General features: G+C 39.9%; 2 protein-coding genes across 5 annotated transcripts in view; both read left to right on the forward strand.

Annotated features, from left to right (window-relative positions):
- The first annotated feature begins 445 nt into the window (after window positions 1–445).
- On the forward strand, window positions 446–10844 carry C8H2orf66 (chromosome 8 C2orf66 homolog). Its single transcript, XM_089916551.1, has 2 exons — window positions 446–3375; window positions 4419–10844. The coding sequence occupies exons 1-2, from the start codon at window positions 3256–3258 to the stop codon at window positions 4596–4598; spliced, it is 300 nt and encodes a 99-aa protein (XP_089772677.1). The 5' UTR covers window positions 446–3255; the 3' UTR covers window positions 4599–10844.
- A 24-nt stretch (window positions 10845–10868) lies between these two features.
- The window catches only part of GTF3C3 (general transcription factor IIIC subunit 3), a 95571-nt gene continuing 82332 nt past the window's right edge, over window positions 10869–24107 (forward strand). For 3 of the 4 annotated variants that reach the window (XR_016394070.1, XR_016394067.1, XM_022567303.3), the window contains exons 1-8: window positions 10869–11082; window positions 12006–12117; window positions 15907–16097; window positions 16610–16733; window positions 18741–18932; window positions 19454–19619; window positions 23178–23325; window positions 23868–23967. Coding sequence is in view for 1 of the 4 variants with exons in the window: in XM_022567303.3 (XP_022423011.2) it covers window positions 10981–11082; window positions 12006–12117; window positions 15907–16097; window positions 16610–16733; window positions 18741–18932; window positions 19454–19619; window positions 23178–23325; window positions 23868–23967 (1135 nt within the window). In the remaining 3 variants the exon portion in view is untranslated. Of the gene's footprint in view, window positions 12118–15906; window positions 16098–16609; window positions 16734–18740; window positions 18933–19453; window positions 19620–23177; window positions 23326–23867; window positions 23968–24107 lie in introns of all 4 variants that reach the window. The other variant, XR_016394069.1, reaches the window with a different exon arrangement.

A 24107-nucleotide genomic window follows, 5' to 3' on the forward strand; every position in this document is an offset into this window, starting at 1 on the left:
AAGGAGTTTACAGTGTTAATAATCTCAACACAATACTTCAATATTATTAGGTGCTTTAACGTCAAAGTCCTGAAGTTTTTGTTTTTTTAATTTTTAAATTTTATTTTATTTGTTTTTTTATACAGCAGGTTCTTATTAGTTATCCATTTTATACACATCAGTATATACATGTCAATCCCAATCTCTCAATTCCTCCCACCACCACCCCACCCCCACTTTCCCCCCTTGGTGTCCATACGTTTGTTCTCTACATCTGTGTCTCTGTCTGCCCTGAAAACCGTACCAAAGTCCTGCAGTTTTAAGGACAGTTGATGTAATGAAATTCCAGGGTATTCATTTACTCACTTTACTCATTTGACCACTGACATTTAAACAGACTCAAGTCTTAACAATAAAATCAGCACCTTCTCTCTCTCTCTCTCTCTCTCTCTCTCTCTCTCACACACACACACACACACACACACACACACACACAGGCAAACTTCTCAAGAGCTTGATGGATTCATTCTCTCTTTCCTGTCCTTCGACTCCCTTCTAATCTGACCTTCACCTCCATCTACCCAAACATCTCTAATGCTCTGTGGATCCTTTTAAGTCCTCATTTACCCAATTTGTCCCTTCTTGAAACATTTTCTTCTCTTGCTCCCATCCTCTCCTGGTTTTCCCCCTACCTCCATGGTCTCCTTCATATAGATTCTGGTATAGGGCTGGTTCATGTTAAAATTTCTCAAAGCTCAAGTCCTACGTCACCTTTTCTTCTCATTTGCTAATCTTCACTGAGGTAATCTCATCCTTTCCATGCCATATTTACAACTCCCATAGTTACATCTCCTTTCCAGACCTCTCCTCTGAGCTTCAGGCCTGTGTATCCAATTGTATACTCCCCATCCCCACTTGGAGATCTCCAAGGCTCCTCAAATTCAACGTGTCCCACCTGGAACTCTTGAGCCTCATCTCCTCATGCCAGTGTTTGATATGTCAGCTAATGGCACTGTAGTCTGCTCAGCTGCATAATCCTGAGACCTAAGGATTGGCCTTGAAACTCTCTTCCCCTTAGCTCTGCCTCCCATAGTATCCAGTACATTATCAGTACCTTCTAAATATCTCTCAGATCCATCCACAACTCTGCATCTGTGCTACCACCCTAATCCAAGTTAACATCTTGTCCTGCCTGGACTATTGCAGTAGCCACCTAACTGGTCTCCCTCTTTTCTAGCTCAGTCTGTCCTCCAACAGTGCAACCAGAATAGCTTTTTAAAATTGCAAGTCTGTTATCAAGTCACTTGGATGCTTAAAACTTTTCAATCAGTTAGCATTGTTTACAGCAGAAAGATCATAATCCGACTACCTCTAAAGGCCCAGATTGCCTCAGCCCCCCACCTTGCTCCTTATACTCCTCAGATACTGACTTAATTCCACGTGCATTAATTTGCCACGTTCCTTCCAGCCACAAGGTCTACTACAGTTGTTCGCCTTGTCTGAACCTCTTCTCCCTCTGTCCTCCCTAGGTTGCCTAGGTAACTCTACTCATCTACCAGAAATAAGGTCACTTCTTCACAGAAGCCTTACCTGATCCCTGAGACTGCATCGAATCCACCTCTTCTACCCTGTCATAGTGCCATAATCTCAATAGAAATTATCATCATCGATATTTATACACTTTGTTATATGATGGTTTGATTAACGCCTGTCTTGCCCACTAATGTGTTAATTCCATGAGGGCAGGGAATCTATTATTCTTACTATTTTATCCCCAAAGCCTTGTGCAGCGCCTGGCACATAGTAGGCACTCAGTAAAAGTTTGTTGAATAAACAAAGGCGTGAATAAATGAAGGTCACAATGACCCTCCCAAGGTCAAAATGGCAAGACTGAGATTGTAGCCAGGTATTCTAATTTCCAGTCCAGATTACTAGCCTTCTCAACAAAAAGCTTGTTCTGGATTGTTCTGAATTATTGGAACCAAAGCAACTTCAGTTCGTCAAGTCCAATTTCTCAACCCTACCATTTTCTGCGGATGGCATTTATTTAGCAAGGGGATGCTATAGGTAAGGTAATTTTTCTTTTTTCCACAAAACGTGCTATCTTTTTGCTCTATTTTGAAAGGGTATTATGAGTAACCATACCACTATTTAAAACTTGTAAAGCTTCTTGAGATTCTAAGAAGAAATATAAGGTATGGGTCACAAAGAGCAATTTTGTCTCTTGCAATAGAATTTTCTGTTTAAAAAATGTGATTAATTTGAAAGGCTGATAGCTCCAAAAGAGCATTCTATTAGGTGGGATAATCATTATCATATTCCCAGCTGCTGTGTATATACCTTCTCTTAAAAGTGAAAAAGGAGAAAGCCATTTTGCTGTGTGGAAGTGCCTTGTGTGTTCTATAACATCCAAATGAAATGTTCAGTGGTTGGAGGAGAGTCTGCTGTATTTAAGACAAATAGCTTCACTGTTAACCCTGAAGAAGCCTGAAGATGTGATTCTCAAGGGTCTTTGTGCTGTGGATGAAAATGGAATCATTATTTTTGAGCCCCCCACCCCCGCTCACATCAATGACTCCCACCTGCAGCCGATCCACTGGTTATAAGTAGCCATGAATCGCCTTGCAGATTGTAGGCAGGGTAAACAACTAGGGCCAGGCAAAACCAAACTCCTGGTAAGCTCTATTAGCTCTTTCTGTGTGTTTCATTTCCATTTCACACCTTGGGGTGGGATACAATCTCTACTTACACTGGTGTGGTGTGTGTCTGTCTCAGACCTGTGTGTAAGGTGCATCTTTCAGTTCGGGGTGTATATTTTTTTCTTTTCTCTCTCTTTTTTTTTTTTAAGACTGCTGTCTTAACACTTAAAGTAATTTAAGATTGGTTATTTTTTCTTTTTTTGTTGTTATTGTTAAGAATTGCAGTTTCTTTGGAGACAACAAAGTGCAATTTTTTTCAGATGAAAAGGCATACTCACTTTCTAGGTTGTATTCATAATTGCTTTATCACTGTATAACATTCTCCTTATCATGGACTCCTTTAAGCTAATAATTGGTTTTAGGGGAGTTCATTAAGAAATGAATGTGGAAAAAAAGAGGGCTGCAAAATTCAGGTGAACAAATATACTATTTCTTCTTCCTTGTCTCCCTTTAAAAATGTTTCCTCTTTCTCTTTTCTACTTTTGCCCTCCCTTCTCCTCTCTCTCCCTCCTCAATATCTCTCTCTCTGGCCATTGACATTTCCCTGGTCCTTCCTTTCACTCAGCTTCCTTCCACAATGCCCAAAGCACTCCTGCTGCTGGCTGTTGCCCTGGTGCTACTTGGGCTTGTGCATGGAGCAGTGTTGAGAAACGAAGAAAAATGGAAGCCCCTCAACAATCCTAGAAACCAAGATCTGGTAAGAACAGCCACTGGGACATGCCAGGTTGCAGGGTGAAATTGGCACCTCCCTGGAGTTATGCACACTGCACTCTGCTAGAGCACGGTGGAGAGGAGGCTGCCAAGGGCTGAGAAGATTCCCCAGCAGGACCAGAGAAGAATTTTGCTAGCCTAGTGGCCGGTGTACTAGCCAATTTACACTTGTTTCTGTACGGAGAAACGAATTTATATTTAGAAATGATCTTATACACACATAGCACATTACATTTGTAAATATTATATACACATTGACTTCATAGCCTTAATTTCTAATATATTGATATATACAGAGTCAAGAGCGTAACAGGGAATTACATTTTGCACAGCTTAGGTTGAACTGATAACAAAAGTTTCTCACATAACCAATACTTGCAAAGCTCCATTGCAAAAACTGAAAGTCGACCTGCATTCTTTTCAATTTGCTAGGCATTCTTTTCAACATAATGTTATCTAGGAAATAGAATTCAAAATACCAGTAAAAATTCTCTTTTAAAAATATGCCAAATACAGTAAACATGATGACATTATGATTTCAAAATATAGTTTTTCTAAAGAAAATGATGTGAAATATACCAATATAGGATTAAAACAATCAAATAGCACTTTGCACAGCTTCTATGTATTCACAGAATACACAGCTGAAAACCCCACGTCTGAGATGACTGGGATCTATCTCACCATCAATCGGAGAGGAGACACCTGAGCTCTGATCACCGTGGAGTTCAGTTTCATCTCTGACTTCAGTACTCAGAGATGGGCAGTGAATCTTCTCACTGTGGGCTGTTAAATAATTGATATTCAAGAATGGTGAATTATCTTTGTTTAGAGTTGAAATGTCAGGTAGAAAGGAGGGGGAAGGGGAGAAGGAGCCACAGCTTGTGTTTCTGAGTTTTCCATCTCCTGCCTCCTGGGTTACCTCTAAAGTCAATTTGGGGGGAAAATGAGAGGGGAAAAATACTCATCTTTGAGTATTTGGAGTGTTCAAATGATAAATGACATGGAACATTTTCTTTCTCTCTTCAGTTTTTCAGAACCCTTCAGGCATATTTTAAAGGAAGAGGTCTTGATCTTGGAATGTTTTCAAATATTTCCTCCATGAACGAGAATCCCAGACCTCTCTCTTTCCAATCAGAACTTATTGCTTCTGCATTTGCAGATTATGAAGAACAGAAAAACTCCTTCCCCAATTACCTCAAAGTCTGAATGTTTCTTCTGAGTGCAGGTAAAACTCATCCCTTTATTCCCAGCATCTATCTAAACATACAACTCAGTCATAAAGTCATAAAGAGGTTTAGAAAAATGATTTTATTTCCTCATGTAAATAACTGCTCAGTTCTGATGATACTCATCACTGTTAATACTCTGATTTGGTTCATAAATTTTACAGTCTGGTTTTAAAAAGAAATGACAGTTATGATTTTTAAAGCATAGTTTTCTGGGGAGAGATATATTAAAATAGTAGAACTATCACTCAATAGAATTATGAAATATAATTAAAAACCACATACTTATACCTATATCTTTTTTCAGACCAGGTCATAGAGCTAAATTATGTGGAAAATCGTCTGTAAAGAAATATATTGAGCTGTACAGTTGGATTAAATGGATAGTAAAAATTTAAAAGAATGGTTTCTTTTGGGAGAAAGTATTAAGCATATATTTGAGCTTGAACTTTCTCACCTAGAGGGGGAAAAAGAGTAGAATATTAGTAAAGATGGCACTTCATAGGAAAAAAATTAGAAATTTATGTCTAAGATTTGAATTTTACTATTCTTATTACTTTAGCATTCCTGTCAAATAAATACCTACCATTTAAAAAGGAACAGGTATGGTGCAGTCGAAGAAAATATACTATGATTCTAGTCTGTTAGCTTTTCATTTGGCTGAATAATAAAGGGAGCCGGGGCTTCCCTGGTGGCGCAGTGGTTGAGAGTCCACCTGCCAATGCAGGGGACACGGGTTCGTGCCCCGGTCCGGGAAGATCCCACATGCCGCGGAGCGGCTGGGCCCGTGAGCCATGGCCGCTGAGCCTGCGCGTCCGGAGCCTGTGCTCCGCAACAGGAGAGGCCACAACAGTGAGAGGCCCACATACCGCAAAAAATAATAAAATAAATAAATAAATAAAGGCAACCGAATCATAATTAAAATCTACTCCCATTCTTTCATGGGCATAGGATGAAATTGTGAGGACGCAAACCATTGTTGCACTTCATTGTGATTGTGAAAGGATTTTGATGATTAGCTCTTTTAAATGGGATGATTTTTTAAAAATAATGATTGTTATTCTAAGGATGCAATTTACCATGTGGTATATGCACTTGAGAACTGTCCTACAATGAGAAAATAAAATAGAATAAACACAAGTATATTAATGAAGGATCCCTTGATTATTTTCCACACTCAGGCCCTAGGGTAACAGACACTAAAACAGAGAATAATTATTAATACCAAGTACCTATTTCAGTATGAGACAGTATTGCATACAAGTTGTTTGTAAGCCTTAGTTTATTCATCTATAAATTGCATATATGGATTTCTAATAATAAGTATCAGAGAAAACATCAAATACATACTTTTGTGTGAGCATGAAACAAGGAAATGTTTAAGAGCAGGAAAAAAGAGAAAGCAACCAGTTAGTGATATTGTAATATAATAATTATTCAACTTTGCAAAAGAAGCAAAGTTTCTGATTTGGAGAATATTTCATAAATACAAGCTCTCCTTTCCTAACAACTCTCATTAGGAAATGAAGACAAAAAGAGTTTTCACTGAACTATGTTGATCTTTGGGTCTTTGTGTTAATCGTATAATCTTCATTTTCCATTCGTTATAATGTTTTCTTTCAGATGTCTGGTGGTTTTAAAACTACAGATGAAGCTTCTCATTAGAAAAATTGATTCATGGTCATGGCTAAACTTTTATGTGTTTTTTCCCTCCATTTTTGTTAATTTGTAATTATTTTATTCTACATTTTAGTCTACATAGCTCAAGCTATGTAAACAGCTTGAGCTTTGGGCCATATGTGACTTATGTGCATGGGTTTTCTTCCCAGTCAATAACCATAGAATTTGGGTTTTAAATTTATCTTTTTCCTAAAAGGAAGATGCATTCCCATGGTCAGCATATGCTATTGAAAGATCTCACAGTCTTAGTTACATATCAAGGGAGAGTAAGTGATGAATATCCACAATTAAGTTGAAATGGAAGGCAAAGAAACGTGGGATTTTAGGAGTCTCTTGGGCCTCTGGGAGATGTTCTCTGCCACGATGTTCAGAGGTGGACATTGTGCTACACCAGATATCCTAGCCATGCCTCACCTCTGGCTCTTCCACATACAACCTCAGGAAGGGAGAGGAGAAACAAGTGGATTTCCCTTCTTTCATAACCAACCCTCTTCCTCCACCCACCCCTCCCCAACTGAGGCTGAATCATTCTGATTCTCATATTCTCAGCTGAAATAGCTACTTTTCTTTATGAAGAGCTGCATCATTTTCTCTGATTTCTGCAAAAGGAACACTACTAGAAGGAAACAGTGTAATCCTAAAAACACTAGTCTGTACATTCCAAAATAGTTTTCTGTGGCTTTTTTGTGGATGATTGATATCCAATATCAAGAATAAAATATTTATGCAAGAACAGATTCTATATCTGGTTCAATATGTTCTATTGTAATTAGTTGTATAAGTGTTTTCCCTGGAGGGTTGTGAGATATTTGTGAGCCAAGATCATATATAAGCCATTTTTATTTCTCCAGCACCTAGTACAATGCCTTGCATGTAGCAAGCACTCAATAAATACTTGCTGAATTGAAATAAATGGGTGTTATTTTGCTATTAGTCAGACAGTAATGGAAGCTGCTTCTAGTTAATGCCAGACTTTTTTGTTTTACCATTTAGAAGATATGTTATTATTATTTATAATTATATTTTATGTTTGGCTGCGTTGGGTCTTCGTTGCTGCGTGTGGGCTTTCTCTAGTTGCGGTGTGCGGGCTTCTCATTGCGGTGGCTTGTCTTGTTGCAGAGCACGGGCTCTAGGTGTGTGGGCTTCAGGAGTTGTGGCATGCAGGCTCAGTAGTTGTGGCTCGCGGGCTCTAGAGCTCAGGCTCAGTAGTTGTGGGGCACGGGCTTAGTTGTTCTGTGGCATGTGGGATCTTCCCGGACCAGGGCTCGAACCCATGTCCCCTGCATTGGCAGGCAGATTCTTAACCACTGCACCACCAGGGAAGTCCTATAAGTAATTATTGATGAGCTATTCCTCATAAAAATAAGCCTGTTCAGATAAATGGTAGAGTGGTAGGGAGTGCTTCACCCCTGTCCAGTTCCACTCAAGTACCAGTGACTGGCTTTCCCTTTCCCTTTCACCACTCCTGCTCTGGTTGTCAAGAGCTCCACAAAGGGAATATTTATTAGTTTTAAGGCCTCTGAAAAGGAAGGGCATCCACAGGGGACTTTTAGCTATGAGCTTGCAAAGTCTCAGCGCAGGACATGCATCCTTCTGCTGGAAAATTCCTCACAACTGGCAGGTAGCTGTTGATGGGAGGCCTACACTCCACTAGACTAGAGTTTCTTATCAGTGATGGTATTGTCGGTTGGGGAAGGACAAGTCTTCGTAGTGACCATTTAGCACACCTGGTCCCCAGACAATGTGTAGTGGTATATTAGTGACTTCCCCACCCCTGCACTATTATTTTGACCACCAAAACCTCCCTATTCACATTTCTAAAAGGCCACTGGGGAAGTGATTTTGTCCTTGGCTGAGAACTGTCGTTAGGAAAACAGCAGAAGTGTAGTGTTTCCTGCAATGAAAATAAGTGTTCTGCAGGTGATCTAGGCTCCCAAGGGGTCTGTGGTCCTTCTCTGCATAGGTCCTTGACAGCCTCTCAACGCTGACTCTGCTCCTCTTTGATGAGCATTCCATTCCCCATCCCTAGGACATGGCCTATTGTCCCCTATCCCGGGTCTAGTGTGGTCAAGAACTATTAAGGGTGTGAGATTTTACCCGATTTGCAAGCTACACACTGGCTGCTGCAATTTCACAGATCCTGGTGGGCCCTGAGACCAGTGGGTCTAAGGCAATAGACTTTATTATTCGTGGCTCAGCAGGCAGCATGCGTTTTACATTCCTATTGGTTCTCCTTGTCCCCCAAGTATCATGGGGGCCACGTGGAGGTGAGTCCAGGTGTTTACTGGGCACTAGTTGGTTTGTGCCACAGTTGAGGAACCCCAAACTTAGGAAATCCCCACTCTTACAAGGGGGCTACATGCCCAAACATGCCCAACCTTTGCCCCAGAGGGAAATATTATCATACTGGTCAGAAAACAAACCTGCCCTCTGTCCCAGAGGGAGACAATATCTCTGTCTTTCAAGGCTGTTTGTTCTCCAGACATCCTTGAAAAGATAGTCCAGAGTGAAAGCAGTCACAAGTTTTTGCAAAAAAGTGAGAGAACCATGGGAAAATTGTCTCCCCAAAAGTGCCACACCCCACCCTGGCTCCTCCCCTTGAGAAAGGAGGGAGTCATTCCCTCCCTGTGTACTCTTCATGCTCTCGTCATGGTATAAATTCAATGTTCTGCTTTCTTCAGACATTCCATTTTGATTCTCAGAAATCAGTCTGAAAGTCTGGAAAGTTTCTTATTGCTATTTTCATTACTGCTATAACAATTCCACTTCATCTCAAGGTAATGTGGATGCCTCTGACTCACCAGGGGACACATCACTTACAACGAAGTGGAGAAAAGAAAAGCAGAAAGATTCCAATTTCAAGACCTGTTGCTACATTCTGACCTGTAAAAAAAAAACAAAAACAAAACTGTCACATCATCAAGGTGTTCCACAGCAGAAAAACTGTTCTCCCACCCCTTGCTTCCTGCTGCAAATCTCTGCAATGTGAATCTATATCATCACAATTGTTATTCCCATATTCCAGGCAGCCAATAACAAACAAGCTAGTCTAAGCCATCTGGGTCTTAGGAGAACATTCTCCTTACCAGGTGACCAGATTTGCTCCTTTTGATTTCCTTAGGAGAGTTAGGACTAGAGACTCGACTTCCTCTCAAACGCAATTCCCTGACAGCCTGGAGAAACTCAGGGGGGAATTTACCTATTAGGGATTTCTGTGGATTACCTTAATTCAACCCACTCACCTAGCCTCCCATATTTTATACCCAGATACGGCCCTGAGGATCCTTTATCATGAGAAAGGAATGACTTCCAGCTGGAGATTTTTTCTCTCACCTGGAAGTTCCCCTCTTACAGGTCCTGGCCCCTCATTCTCCCATCCAACTGTTGCTTTTCCTCATTTGGATTGTCATAAAGAGGCACCAATGGCCAAGCCAGGTGATAGGCTCCCTGTAACTTGTCCCTAACCTCAGCTTCGTATTGAGCTGCATTCCGTACCTCTTATCCCTTGCCCATTCCCAAGGCACTTTCAGTTCCATCCAGTTGAATTCATAAATGTGTTTTGAGCATAGATTACTAGCCTACAGAGGAAAGTTCACAAAGATGTATCAGGTAGTGCTGTTCTCAAGATGTTGACAGCTAGCTAGTGTCTTTAGAAGAGGACAGCAGAGAAATAGTTATAAGACAAGGTAAAATATAAACCACAGGAGTGTGTAGGAGCTGAAGAAGTGTTCCACTGAGGAGAGGCAGTATATCATATTAATTCCAAGTATGGGATTTGGAGTCAGATAGACCAGGGTTTGAATCTTGGCTCTACTACGTATTAGATTCAGAACGTTGGCATTAGGAATAACATAAAATAATAAAATATAATCCAAAAGGATTATTTTGAGATATGAATGTAATATGCATAAGACAGTACACGGCCTGTATAGTAAATGGGCAATAGTGTATGCTAATCATAGCAAATATTTGATTCTCTCTAAAAGTTTAACTGTTAAGAAAAGAAGAAAATTTGGGTGAGAATTAGAGGTGGGACGTTAAGTCTAGATGACCTAGTTACAGACTGAGAAGGAGTCTGAGGAAAGGGACAGCTTGAGGATTTGTGGAAGAGGGTAAAACTGATGGTGCCATTGATTGGAGATGAGAGTTAAACCAAAAATTGTGGGAGGACCTTAGCTTTCTGTGGCAGGGCAGAACTGGAAAGTGGAACGTGCACGTGGCAGAGCAAATGGTTAAATTAAGAAAAAAAATCACTACACCAATGATTAAATTAATTTTAAAAACAAACATTCAAAAAAGAAATGGATTGAGAGTCAGAATTTTAATGGAGAATTGCGGGAAATGATGTAGATAAAGGAACATTTTCTTAGAGCACATTTTTTTTTCCAACTCCATAATAAGCTTAAACCGGAGGCCTGAGCCCAGCGGCAAGCGCGGCGACCCGGAGGGTCCAGCCGCTGTCCAGTCCGGGTCCTGCCCACGCCCACGTCGCCAGGAAGAGGCGGGGCCAGAAGCTCCTGCGGAACCCGAGCGCCGCGGTTGCGGCGCAGGCCGGACAGGTTTCCCGGAAGGACTACGGGTCCTTGTTTTTAGCGCCTCGGCGTGGGGGTAGCGTCTGGGAGGTTTTGCTCTTCCGTTTCTCTGTCTCGGTTTCTGGAACTGCACATCAGATCCCCGCAGACATGTCGGGGTTCAGCCCGGAGCTCATCGACTATCTGGAAGGGAAGATCTCCTTTGAGGAGTTCGAAAGGCGGAGAGAAGAGAGAAAAACCCGTGAGAAGAAAGTGAGGAGATAATGGGCCAGGATGCTCCCCACTATCTTGTCGCCCTAAAACACTTGAGAGATGTGGGGGACCCAGTAACCCCGTTCGCTGTGATGGGGCGGGCCGGGTACTTCCAGCAGTTTCTTCCCCTTTTTACCGAAACTCGGGTTCTCACCTCGTCCCCGTTCTAAGCTCCTCTTCAAAACATTTCACCCACCAAAAAGCTTTTGTCTCGGTGGTAACCACTTATCTTTTTTTCTGTTGCCAAATAGTGCATCTTTTATTTGAGGGTAGCATAACGCTGGTAGATTAAATGGGGGGCGTGGGAAGTAGAGTTTGGAGGCAGTATCTGGTTCTAGTCCGAGCTTTGCCACTGTCTTCTTGCGCAACTCACCTCTCTTCTTTAGGCCTCAGTGTCTGTTTCTAGACGGAGTGATTTGAGCTTCCATTTTTGAGGAGTCTCCCAATGGTGTGGTGTAATCTTCCACAGAAAAGAGTGAATTTTCTTGTCTGATAACAAAATCTCTGGGACATGTTTTTTTATACTTATGAGGAAATACGTGAACTTTCCATGTCTTCTTACTTGAAGTCCGAGGGAAAATAAAAGTAATTATACCTTTTGAGATTAGCTGTTGGATTCCTTCCTAAATCATGCAACTAATAGCACCCCATCTCTTTTCATTTAAAAAGCAAGGATACACCGTGTAGATTAATGAAATCATCAAGGTTTTAAAAATTATTTTTTACAAGCGACTGATTCAGCCTGAAGGATGAGACCTAAGTACTATGAAATGCTTTGGCAATATTCAAATTTAGATTCCACATAGTATGTATGTGTTCAGAGCTCAAGTCATAGAAATAGAGAATGAGGCAGATTCTGTATTCTCAACTGGGGAGCGCTAAATGTGCACTTGTTTTTGGAATCAATTAATTTTCAATCTCAGAGTCTTCAGGAAAAAGGCAAGTCATCAGCTGAAGAAAATCCAAATGACTCTGCAGTTCCATCATCATCAGGAATTGACTCTACCAAATCTCAGGACGAAGATGTCAATGAAGGTATGTTAAGATCCCTACCTTAAATGCATTAAATGTTAAGGGTACCTAATAGTTTAGTGAAAGCGTTATTTTATTCTTTTTCTGCAGTGGTATTCTGTCATTGATACCTGGCTTATTAGGAGCATAGTACGTGGTGTGTAAGAGGTGCTCAATAAATATTTGTTGAATTATTGATTATGATGATGGTTAGTTTAGTGGGTTATGTTTGTGGAGAAGTGTTTCAGATCGACATCAGTGTTTGTTTGGGAGCCATTTAGAGTCATTATTCTTTAAATTGACCCTCTCACTTGATTACTAATTCTTCTAGACTATACTCCCCCAAATTGTAATGAATTATACTTCTATACAAAGTGGCTTCCAAACCACTTTTTTAATTATGGGAGATAAGATAGAAATGTCAGAGTGGAAGGCCAGTTGGCTCCATATGGGACCTCACACACACAAGAGGTATCTTGGTATGTTACCTCATGCCAGGATCCAGTCCTCAGCTCTGCATGACCGGATATTGTATTTGGTTGCTGCACCCAGACTAATTAAACTCATGAGAGCCTAAGTGATGAATTATTATGCAAATTTATTAATTTCTGGTGATTGATACACCTTTTTAGTGATCAGAATACTGATGATAGTTCATGGTATCCATTTACCCATGTCAAGTAACCTGGGATGCTGAACTATCAGTTAGAATTTAGCTTTGGGCGTAAGGTCTGATTGAGAACTTAATTAAACTTTCTAGTCCTAGTGGGTAGAAATAGAGGCTGGTTCTTTTCCCTCCAAACAAATAAGACTTGACACAGAGAAAACACTAGTAGGGTGGACAGAAAACGAACAGGCTTTGTTACTGCTTCCTTGGATCAAGTGGGGAAGAAAGGGTAAAGAGGAGAGAAAATTGGGGTTATAGTTTCTTACCTTGCCAGGCAAGTGCGGTGAAAAATGGGGCTGAGATTGTTCTAAAACCTGTGAGTCCTTCCTTATCTGCTCAGAGTAGGAGCTGCTCTTCCGTCATCACATCTTCGAGGTGCAACTGTAGTACCAGACACCATGGGGTGCCTGCCAGTTTTCTTACCTAAAGCTGCCCCTGAGAGGTGGCCATTAGGCCCTCCCTAAAAAAAGGTGGTTAGTTGAATCCCGTTCTAGCTCCCCATGAGCAGTCAGGCATACTAGCCTCAGCTCAAGTAATCCCATCAGTCCTTTTAAGATATTAAACTCCCAATTTCCCAGGAAGGTATTGTCCCAGAACTTTACCAAGACCTTTGGTAACTGTGAACATGTATTCAGGGCAGAGGAAGGGGTCAGTTTTGAACAGGCAAAGTCTGCTAATTGGAATATATGGCCACTAGAGTCATTGTATTTTTCTCCTATACATTGGTGAATTCCACTGCAAAATTCTTATTCTTGAGCACCAGGCAAATAGGGACTTCTTTTAATTTCATTTTCAGTTAATTGTTGCTGATATAAAAATTGCAGTTAATTTTTGTATATAGACTTTGTATCCAGGAACCTTGCTAATTCATGAATTCTGACAGTTTTTATGCAAAGATTGTTTTGGATATTCTATGTATATAATCATGTCATCTGTGAATGACAGTTTTATTTCTTCCTTAATCTTTATGTCTTTTATTTCTCTTCCCTTATTACATTAGCTAGGACCTCCAGGACATCCAGTAAAATATTGAAATGAGCGGTGATAGTAGGCATACTTGTCTCATTCCTGATGACTTTGAATAATTAGCTGTTAACTGTGTTTGTGGAAAATTTTCTGTAGGTACTGTTTATTAAACTGAAGGTATTCCCTTCCATTTCTAGTTGACTTAAAATTTTTATTAGGAATAGGTGTTGGATTTTATCAAGTGCTTCTCTGGGGGAATTCCCTGGCTGTCCAGTGGTTAGGACTAGGCGCTTTCACTGCCAGGGCCCAGGTATGATCCCTGGCTGGGGAACTGAGATCCCACAAGCCATGCAGCATGACCAAAAAAGAAAAAAAAAATGCTTCTCTGTATCAAGATGATCATATGACTTTTCTTTTTTTTTTCTGTACTGTAATAAATTTTATTGATTTATTTTACACCGTTTTTTCATATTTATTTTGGGTGTTTAGAATTCTTGAAGATGATCATTATGACTTCATAATAATAATTACTATTTGTTGCTCAGAACATGTGGGTTTTATCATTCTCTTCTTCCTTAAGTATATTGACTGTCTCATTTATCCAGCATCTTTGGGATTTGAGGTATTTCACATAAGTGAATAAGCTTAAGGATTTTTGAATATATATATATTTAAAATTTTAACTTTTGTAGCTTTTCTAAAATATGCTACTTGTCTCTGCTATAACAGAAAATTGGCTTCTCAGCTTAACTTTTCTTTTTTTGTGGTACGCGGGCCTCTCGCTGTTGTGGCCTCTCCTGTTGCGGAGCACAGGCTCCGGACGCGCAGGCTCAGCGGCCATGGCTCACGGGCCCAGCTGCTCCGCGGCATGTGGGATCTTCCCGGACCGGGGCACGAACCCGCGTCCTCTGCATTGGCAGGTGGACTCTCAACCACTGCGCCACCAGGGAAGCACCATCAGCTTAACTTTCCTTGATCATTCAAGATAATCATTATGAGGGCTTCCCTGGTGGCTCAGTGGTTGGGAATCTGCCTGCCAATGCAGGGGACATGGGTTTGGTCCCTGGTCCGGGAAGATCCCACATGCTGTGGAGCAGTTAGGCCTGTGCACCACAACTACCGAGCCTGCGCTCTAGAGCCTGTGTGCCACAACTACTGAGCCTGCGTGCCACAACTACTGAAGCCCGTGCACCTAGAGCCCGTGCTCCACAACAAGAGAAGCCACCACAATGAGAAGACCTCGCACCACAGCGAAGGGTAGCCCCTATTCGATGCAACTAAAGAAAGCCTGCGTGCAGCAATGAAGACCCAATGCAGCCAAAAATAAATAAATAAATACATACATTTATTAAAAAAAAGATAATCATTATGAACTTAGAAAAATCATTTTACTGTAGTGATATCCTCAGATACAGATGAAATATGTCATGTTATTTTGTTCCTGAAATAATAATAGTATTTTAATTTTAATAATAGCACTTATTAAGCTCTTACTATATGCTGGGCATTTTTCTAAGTACATATATGTAAAGACTCATCTCATCCTCAGAGTTACCCTATAAGGCAGACATTATTGACCCCTTTTACAAATGAGCAAACTGAGGTACAGAGAGCTTCAGTAATTTGCCCAAGGTAACACAGCTGGTGATAGATGGAGATGAAGTTTGAAACCAGACAGCTTGGCTTTAGAGACCTCACCTTAAACCGCTGTGCTATACCCCCTGGTTATGTATCACCTTAAACTACTGTGCTACACCCCCTGGTTATGTATCACCTTAAACCACTGTTCTATACCTCCTAGTTATGTACCACCAGACTTGTTTAGTTCTTAGGTCTATGTCCTACAATTCTTTTATTTTTTTTTTTCCTCTCTGCTTTTAACAGTTAACCGTGTGTGCTTCTGATTTCCCACTAATTTTGCCTGTATGTCTGGGTAAGGCCTAAAGGATGAGTCAGCAATTCCTACAGAGTAAAATACATGGCTTTGTGACAGCTTTCCTCTTTGGATTGTTTTTTTTTTTTTTGGGAGTGTTCATTTGTCTGTGTTTTTCTTTCAAGTTTGGTATTGCTGGGGTAGAAATTTATATTCCAGAAAATACTGTTTGTTTTTTCTTGCAACTAGTAAGTATGCTAAAGCTTTCTTTTTTTTTCCTTTTCAACCTCAATGTCTTTGTCTTTAGGAGAAACATCAGATGGAGTCAGTAAGTCAGTTCACAAGGTCTTTGCTTCCATGCTTGGAGAGAATGAAGATGAGGACGAGGAGGAGGACGAGGAGGAGGACGAGGAGGAGGAGACACCTGAGCAACCCACTGCAGGCGACGTGTTTGTATTAGAGATGGTTCTCAATCGTGAAACCAAGAAAATGATGAAAGTAAAGTGTTTCTTATTTTCGTATTTATAAATGGAATGTAAACATGTGACATAGAAATTGAAAAAGAATCTTTAAATTATACATATATTCTGAAAGAATTCAAACTGTGAGAAAGGAAACACTGTGAGACAACTACTGTTACTGGTTTCTTATGTTTCATTTTAGAGATTTTTAAATGTAAAACTTTAATTATTGCATGTCTCAAAATGTACTGTTGTTTTGCTATTAAAAGGTCCATATTGTAACTTGATATTCTTTTAACCAAGTTCATTCTGAGTAGATAAATTTGAAAGGAGAATCTTCAGTAGATTGCATCATAAATCTCCTGACATATAAATCCATTTTACAGCATCCAGTTCCACATTTGTTCTAATTAGTAATTTAGTAATGCTTGACCAGTTTGATTTTTGCTTTCTTTAAATATTTTACTGTGATTTGAACTTGCTACTGTAGGAAAGTTTTGTTGGATTTGTTTTTTGTTTGAATCTAAATGTCATTTTTGTTCTGTACAGGAGAAAAGGCCTCGGAGTAAACTTCCCAGAGCTCTGAGAGGTCTCATGGGTGAAGCCAACATTCGCTTTGCTCGAGGAGAACGTGAAGAGGCGATATTGATGTGCATGGAAATCATAAGACAAGGTGTTTAATGTGGGGATTATTGACAATAGCAGTTTAATAGTCTGACGTTTTTTTAAAAATAAATTTATTTATTTTTGGCTTCATTGGGCCTTCGTTGCTGTGCGCGAGCTTTCTCTAGTTGCAGCGAGCGGGGGCTACTCTTCGTAGCGGTGTGCAGGCTTCTTATTGCGGTGACTTCTCTTGTTGCAGAGCATGGGCTCTAGGGCGTGTGGACTTTCGTTGTGGCATGTGGACTTCAGTGGTTGTGGCGTGCGGGCTTAGTTGCCTCATTTGAACCCGTGTCCCCTGAATTAGCAGGTGTATTCTTTTTTTTAGCAGGTGGTTTCTTAACCACTGCACCACCAGGGAAGCCCTAATAGTCTGACTTTTAAAACAAACGGAGGAGCACCTCACTGTGCTATTTGGAAAATATATTCAGAAGCTTGGACGTGATTGTGATAACAGTGATTTACCACTTTTCACATTGAGTAGGTATCATTGCCAAGAAAATGAAAATCGCAGAGTATGATTCAATGAAATATCATTAGTATTTATTGAACTCTTACAGGCTTTTTTTAAATTTGTGTGTTTTTGAATGTTTCATTTTAGGAGCTTTAGGCTTTTATAGTATTAGTCTTTTTAAAATATGGCAAACAAATTATTTTAAAACCACTTTTGAAGAGTATTCTTTTTTCTTCTATTTTCCAAATCAGACAGTGTTAGATTATTTTAATCTACTTTTTGATAAAAGACACAGTATATACTTGTCATCTTTCCATTAAACTGCAAACCTCAGGCATACTGAAGGATATCTTCAGAAGTCACTTTTTGACTAATCACTTATATTTATTATTTTGCTCTCCTGATGTGTTGCCAAATGATGCCCTGCATAGTGTCAGGGATAGTTGTACTAGAGTGAACTTTCAATTTATCTTTTCAGTATTTTGGCATTTCCTTTCATTTAGTCTAGGGTCCTTTTAGAAATCTTGTAAGATTCGTGGATTATTCATTAGAGTAATTTGAGGGCGCTGCTTTTCCTCTTTTACCCCATCAGAAATAAGATTAATCGAATTTTTTCCTTTAGGATATTTTGTTTGGTTCCTACTTTCAGTATTATCTGTTCCTTTATTTGTTTATAATTGTTTATTTTGACAATTACCTTTGATTTTAATCCCTTGTGATCTTAGAACCTCAATTCAAAAACATTATTTCAGAAATGTGGATTAACCTTTCACTTTGATAATCTGGATTTAGGTGCTACTTATGTTTCTGTCCATTAATCCCATACTCCTTCGGTGTGGAAGCCGGATCATGAAGATTTAACCCCACTGATATGGCTGATGCTCATTAGGATGAACTTGCTGAGTTAGTGAGCTCTGTCTAGCCTTAGCAAAGGGGGATTTTCTTGAAGGGGGCATGGTAGAGAGTAGGGTTTTTCATGAAATTACACTTTGCTTACAGAAAAGAGTATTTTAAAAATGTGAAAATATACTAAAGCAAATATAATCTGTTTATTCTTTTTTTATAAATACATTTATCTTATTTATTTAGTTTTGGCTGCATTGGGTCTTCGTTGCTGCACGCAGGCTTTCTCTAGTTGCGGCAAGTGTTGCGGTGTGCAGGCCTCTCATCGCAGTGGCTTCTCGTTGCGGAGCATGGGCTGTAGGCGCACGGGCTTCCACAGCTGTAGCTCATGGGCTCAGTAGTTGTGGCTCACGGGCTCTAGAGCACAGGCTCAGTAGTTTGTGGCGCACGGGCTTAGTTGCTCTGCAGCATGTGGGATCTTCCCAGACCAGGGCTCGAACCCGTGTCCCGTGCATTGGCAGGTGGATTCTTAACCACTGCGCCACCAGGGAATCCCCTCTACTGTTTATTCTAAATTCCATTAAGTGGTTTGTATGATTCTGCTCAAGTTATTTAAAAACTTTAAATATTAGAGAAAGGATCCATAGTGTGAAACATGAAATTGACATCAGCTCAAGCCTCTTCCCTCAACGAATGGAATTTTTTTTTTTATATTCATTATAGCTCCTTTGGCTTATGAGCCATTTTCTACTCTTGCTATGATATATGAGGACCAAGGTGACATGGAGAAATCACTGCAGTTTGAGTTGATTGCTGCACATTTAAATCCCAGTGACACTGAAGAATGGGTTAGGTTGGCAGAAATGTCCCTGGAACAAGACAATATTAAGCAGGCTATTTTTTGCTACACAAAAGGTAATAAAAGTGTTTTTCTCGTTTCCTTTGATAAAATGTTATATAATAGGTTTTTTGATCAATGTACTTGCTCTTCTGGGGTGATGTTAGCTGAAATATATTTATTCCTTATATTCTGTTATACCAGAGGTAGGTATTTGGGCTCCCTGTATTTTCATGTTTATCAGCAACTTTCTTTATATTGTGAGCTAATACTGCATAAAAGTTGGTTGAAGAACAGGACCTTCAGTTTCCCACCAAGATCAGTGTTGGTTCTAAGCTGTTCCTTGAGGGTTAATATTAGACTTCAGTGACCAAATGGAGATTAATATGGAGATTTCAGGTTCTGTTTGGTCTTAGATCAAGCCTAGTCTAGAGTTCCTGTGAAGGTAGATTTATTCCAGAATAACCCACTTGGTTGTATTGGAGAATTAGTTTAGAGCGTTTAATAGATTTTCTGAAAAGAAGGTGGGTCACACCCAGGTACCATGAACCCCTTTTTATGATAAATCTATTATTTATATTCCTTTTTTTCTTTTTAGCACTTAAATATGAACCTACTAATGTCCGTTATCTGTGGGAGCGATCAAGCCTTTATGAACAGATGGGAGATCACAAAATGGCAATGGATGGTTATAGGCGTATTTTAAACCTTTTGTCTCCGTCTGATGGAGAACGATTTATGCAGTTGTCCAGAGATATGGCAAAGTAAGTTCAAAGTGAAATATATATAAATGCCCTCATTAATCATCTTATTTTAGAAATCAAAGCATATATTCGATGTGGATATACTTTTTATTGAGGTTCAGTGAAGTGTTTTGCTTCTTGTATTTCATATTGTGCTTCAATATAGAGGTTTCCCCCCCAGTACTTTTCTGTTTCCAAGTCAACTGTGTGATTGTTTAGAAAAATTTGGATATATGATTATCTTTCACATGCTCAGAAGTTTAAAAATGGAGCATGTTCTGAAAGGATGACTAGGCTCCCAGGTTTTCATAATTTAGTTGAAGTTAGGTACATTTGCAGTAATATTAAATTGTTGCAAATGTGCTATTGAAATGTTTGTGCTCTGAGATCTTCTTTAATCATTTCATCTTGAGCCTGTACTAGAATAACTTTTTTTTTTTTGCGGTATGTGGGCCTCTCGCTGTTGTGGCCTCTCCCATTGCGGAGCACAGGCTCCGGACGCACAGGCTCAACGGCCATGGCTCACAGGCCCAGCCGCTCAACGGCATGTGGGATCCTCCCACGCCGGGGCACGAACCCGTGTTCCCTGCATCGGCAGGCGGACTCTCAACCACTGCGCCACCAGGGAAGCCCTAGAATAACATTTTAAGATGAAAATTTTTCTTTAGATTTGGCACATGCTACTGACTATGGTATATATTTTATTCTAAAATATGCCCAACTACATTCTCTTCTCTGATATGCTGTGTAGCAAAACAAAGCAGGGAACATTCTGGCTACATAATGCCTTGTATGCTTTCTCTTCTAGGATGTCTACTATTTCAGCCTAGGATTAACCATGTTAATCTATGATCTGGGTATTTTAGGTTAACCCTGTTAATTCCATGGTCATTGTCATGAAGATGCTTAGCCGTGAGGTCACTCACTGTGCTTCAAAGATGGGCTATGTAGGAATACTGGAAGTGTTTTTAGGAAATTTGTTGAGGGGAGGCAACCCTTAATCGATCCCTGATGTATGTGATGAACTTTGAGGATCTTCCCAGGTTACTTTCTTTTAGTCAAATCTTTGGCTGTCATACTGGTTAGCCCAGTAGGCTTCTACTTTATGAATTGTTAGATGGCCTGTGAAAGTAAATTTGTTTTCCACTTGTATTTATAATCTTGTCAGGAAAGGGTGGTAATGAACAGTTCTGCCACTGCCATAGAAGTCTTTCCTACATGGAATTCTGTTACTATAACTTCTGATTGATTAGACTTTCTCTCAGTCCCTACTTTCCCTCCGGAAATAATTATTGAATATAAATTAGGTATCAGGTAGGCACTGTACAGGGCACCAGGAGATTCAGTATTGAATGAGTTTTAAAATTTCCTGCTGTTTTGGAGCTTACCTTCTAGTTGGGGGAGACAGGCAGTAAGCAAATAAACAACTAAATATGTCGTATGTCAGATGTTGGTTAAGTGATATTAAGAAAGATGAAGCAGGGAAGAGAGGTAAGTTGAGGAATAGGAGTGAGTTATTTTAAATAGGGGGATTAGAGAAGGACTTAATTCTTTATGTTATGGTCATACTGACCTGAAAGTGAACTGAAGGAGATACAGGAATAGATATTAGGGAAGAGTATTACAGGCAAAGGAAATGGCAAGCACAAAGGTATGCTCAGGGAACAACATGGAAGCTGAGTGTTTAGGGGGAGCGCCGGAAGGGGTAATGTTAGAGAGGTATCAGGAAAAGATCCCTCGGCCCTTGTGGGTCATTATAAGGTCTCTGACTTTTAACCTGAATGAGTTTGGAAGCCATTGGAAGTTTTTGAGTAGAAGAGTGACTTGATCTGACTTAAATTTTAAATGCATCAATTTTGGCTGCTCTTTTGAGAATAGATTGAGTAATGGTAAGGATAGAGCAGGGGGGAACAGTTAGGAAATTATTGTAGTAATTCATGGAAGGGATAATGTAGCTTGGACCAGGGTAAAAGCCGTAGGAGGTGGTAAGAAATAACCAGATTCTGGCTGTATTTTGGAGGCTGAGCTCTAAGGATTTTCTGATGTATTAGGTATGAGGGAAGGGGTGTGTGTGTGTGTGTGTGTGTGTGTGTGTGTGTGTGTGTGTGTGAGAGAGAGAGAGAGAGAGAGATGGGGGGGAGGGGCAGGAGGAGGGGAAACAGAGAAGGAAAGAGTTCTGAGAACTAAACCCTGAGGCACTACAGTGTTTAGAAGTCAGGAAGATGAGGAAGAAACAGCAGGGAGGCTGTAAGGAAATGGACAGTGAACTTGGAGGAAACTAGGAGAACATGATATTCTAGAATTTTTTACTGAAGGAAGCACTTCAAGGAGGAGGGATGACCATCTGTGTGAAATACTGCAAGTAGATCACATAAAATGAGGACTAAGTATGAACATTGGAGATGGGTTGGGGGAGTCTGGGTGATAGGCAGCTCTTTGGAGAAATTTACTAGGGGAGCAGAAGAATGGGGAGGTAATTGGAATGGGTTGTAGGGACAAGAGACAATTTTTAAGTTGGGAAAAATTACAGTATATTTGTATTCAGGTGGGAATGATCTACAACCAAGGGACATATTGAAGATTCATGAGAGAAGGGACAATTGCTTGATTGATACCCTTGAATAGATTGGAGGGAATGGGATCTAGTTGAGGGTTGGCCTTATGATAAAAGGAGAAGGCAGAAGATATGGCCATGGGTATGGGTAGGTAGTAGTAGGTAGATGTGTTGGGAGTATGTGGGATGTCTGATTTGATTCTCTTTGTAAGATAAGAAGTGAGGTCATCAGCTGAGAGTGAGGATGGGAGACTTGTGGGTTTGGAGAGGAGAAGATGTGAAATAGCTGTCTGGGTCCTTGAGGTCTTGCTACCCCACAGACCGGAAGCATTTGTATTACCTGAGAGCCTGTCACAAATGTAGAATCTCAACCCTGCCCCAGCACTACTGGATCAGAATATGCCTTTTTATAAGATTCCCAGTTGACTTGTGTGCACATTCAAGTTTGAGAAGTACTGGACTGGTAACTGTAGTAAGATTGCTGACCAGCACCATGGGCCCACTTGAGGCTAGTGGTCATTAATTTAGAGTTTAGTGAGCATGGGCAGCTGGGCAGCTTGTGGTGAAGGCATATTTGGATTAACTAGGGTTGGAGTTTTATCAGATGATTTTGTTAAAGGGAGAGAGGAGCAGGAGAAATGAGATGTGCAATGGAGTAATTATAATGCTGGATCACAGAGAAGGAGGAAACTGAGGACAGGAAGGGTGCAGAGACAGTGAAAAAATGGTGGGATCAATGCTTTGTAGATCCCATTGAGGTAGGAAAGTTGTTGGTATTGCATTACCGAGGAAGTGAGCTAGAATGATATGAAGTAGCTTTGGGAGACTGAGATGCTTAATGTTATGACATTACACATTGTTCTCTAGATCAGCTCTGATTATGATTTTAAAGAAGAGTTTTTTTCCTCCTCCCAAACTTTAAGAAGGTGAAAATCATAGTTAATAGTTAGAGGGTCTGTGTAAGAAAATGAATTTTATAATCTGAATTAAATAAGCTCTCATCCATTTTGCCATTATTTTTTTAGGAGTTACTATGAAGCCAATGATGTTATTTCAGCTATTAACATAATTGAAGAAGCTTTCTCAAAGCACCAGGGCCTAGTCTCCATGGAAGATGTTAACATTGCAGCTGAACTATACATTTCTAATAAACAATATGACAAAGCTTTGGAGGTAGGAACACTTACGTGTTTCTCTGTTAGGTTTTGAACACGTTTCTGTGTTCTAGAAATTCTTACAAATTGACAATTCCCCATTTTAGTTATATATATTAAATTACTTATATTTTAAATTATATATTTAAAGTCTGTATGGGCACATTTAGATTTTATAATAGTCCTGTATGAAATATAAAATGTAGTTGCCATATAATAAAAGCTATTGCCGTTATCATAGGTACTAGATATGTCTGTCTTTCAGGGTAGCAGGACTCAGCAGCCAGACTGATTGCTATGATTCATTTCTTAATCTGTTGGGAAAATTAGATTGGTTTGATATAGAGAAATTATGTATTTTCAGTTAAGCGTTAGTTAATATGATATAAAAATGTTAATGTTTCACAGTGGTTCCCTATTTTAAAGAGACATACTGTTGCTTTTTATAGCCTATTTATGTTTTGTAAGGATTATTTGAATTAACTACAAATCTTTGCATTGTGAAAAGGTTTTTCATACATACCTATCGTATTATTTCCTTTTCTTCCCCCGTTCTTATAGGTAATTACAGATTTTTCTGGAATTGTGCTGGAAAAAAAAACTACAGAAGAAGGCACTTCAGAAGAGAATAAAAGTTGTAGTTTCCTCTGCATAGGAGAGTGTGCGTAATCCTCTCTTGTTCATAATGCGGCATTTTGAAATTGATAGTTAGTGTTCTCATAACAGGTTTTCCCAAGGAGCAATTTCCGTAACAGAGATTCCGTATCTTTTTCTTGTGAGTATTCACTCACAGGTAACCTT

This window comes from Delphinapterus leucas, chromosome 8 (assembly GCF_059928025.1).
Source record: "Delphinapterus leucas isolate spDelLeu-1000000601 "Yukka" chromosome 8, BTC_Dleu_Yukka2, whole genome shotgun sequence".
NCBI classification, from domain to species: Eukaryota; Metazoa; Chordata; class Mammalia; order Artiodactyla; family Monodontidae; genus Delphinapterus; species Delphinapterus leucas.

Coding starts and splice junctions, on each gene's coding strand:
- C8H2orf66 (XM_089916551.1), top strand. CDS start 3,256: ATGCCCAAAGCACTCCTGCTGCTGGCTGTTGCCCTGGTGCTACTTGGG. Junction 3,376..4,418: donor ATCCTAGAAACCAAGATCTG/GTAAGAACAGCC, acceptor TTCTCTCTTCAG/TTTTTCAGAACCCTTCAGGC.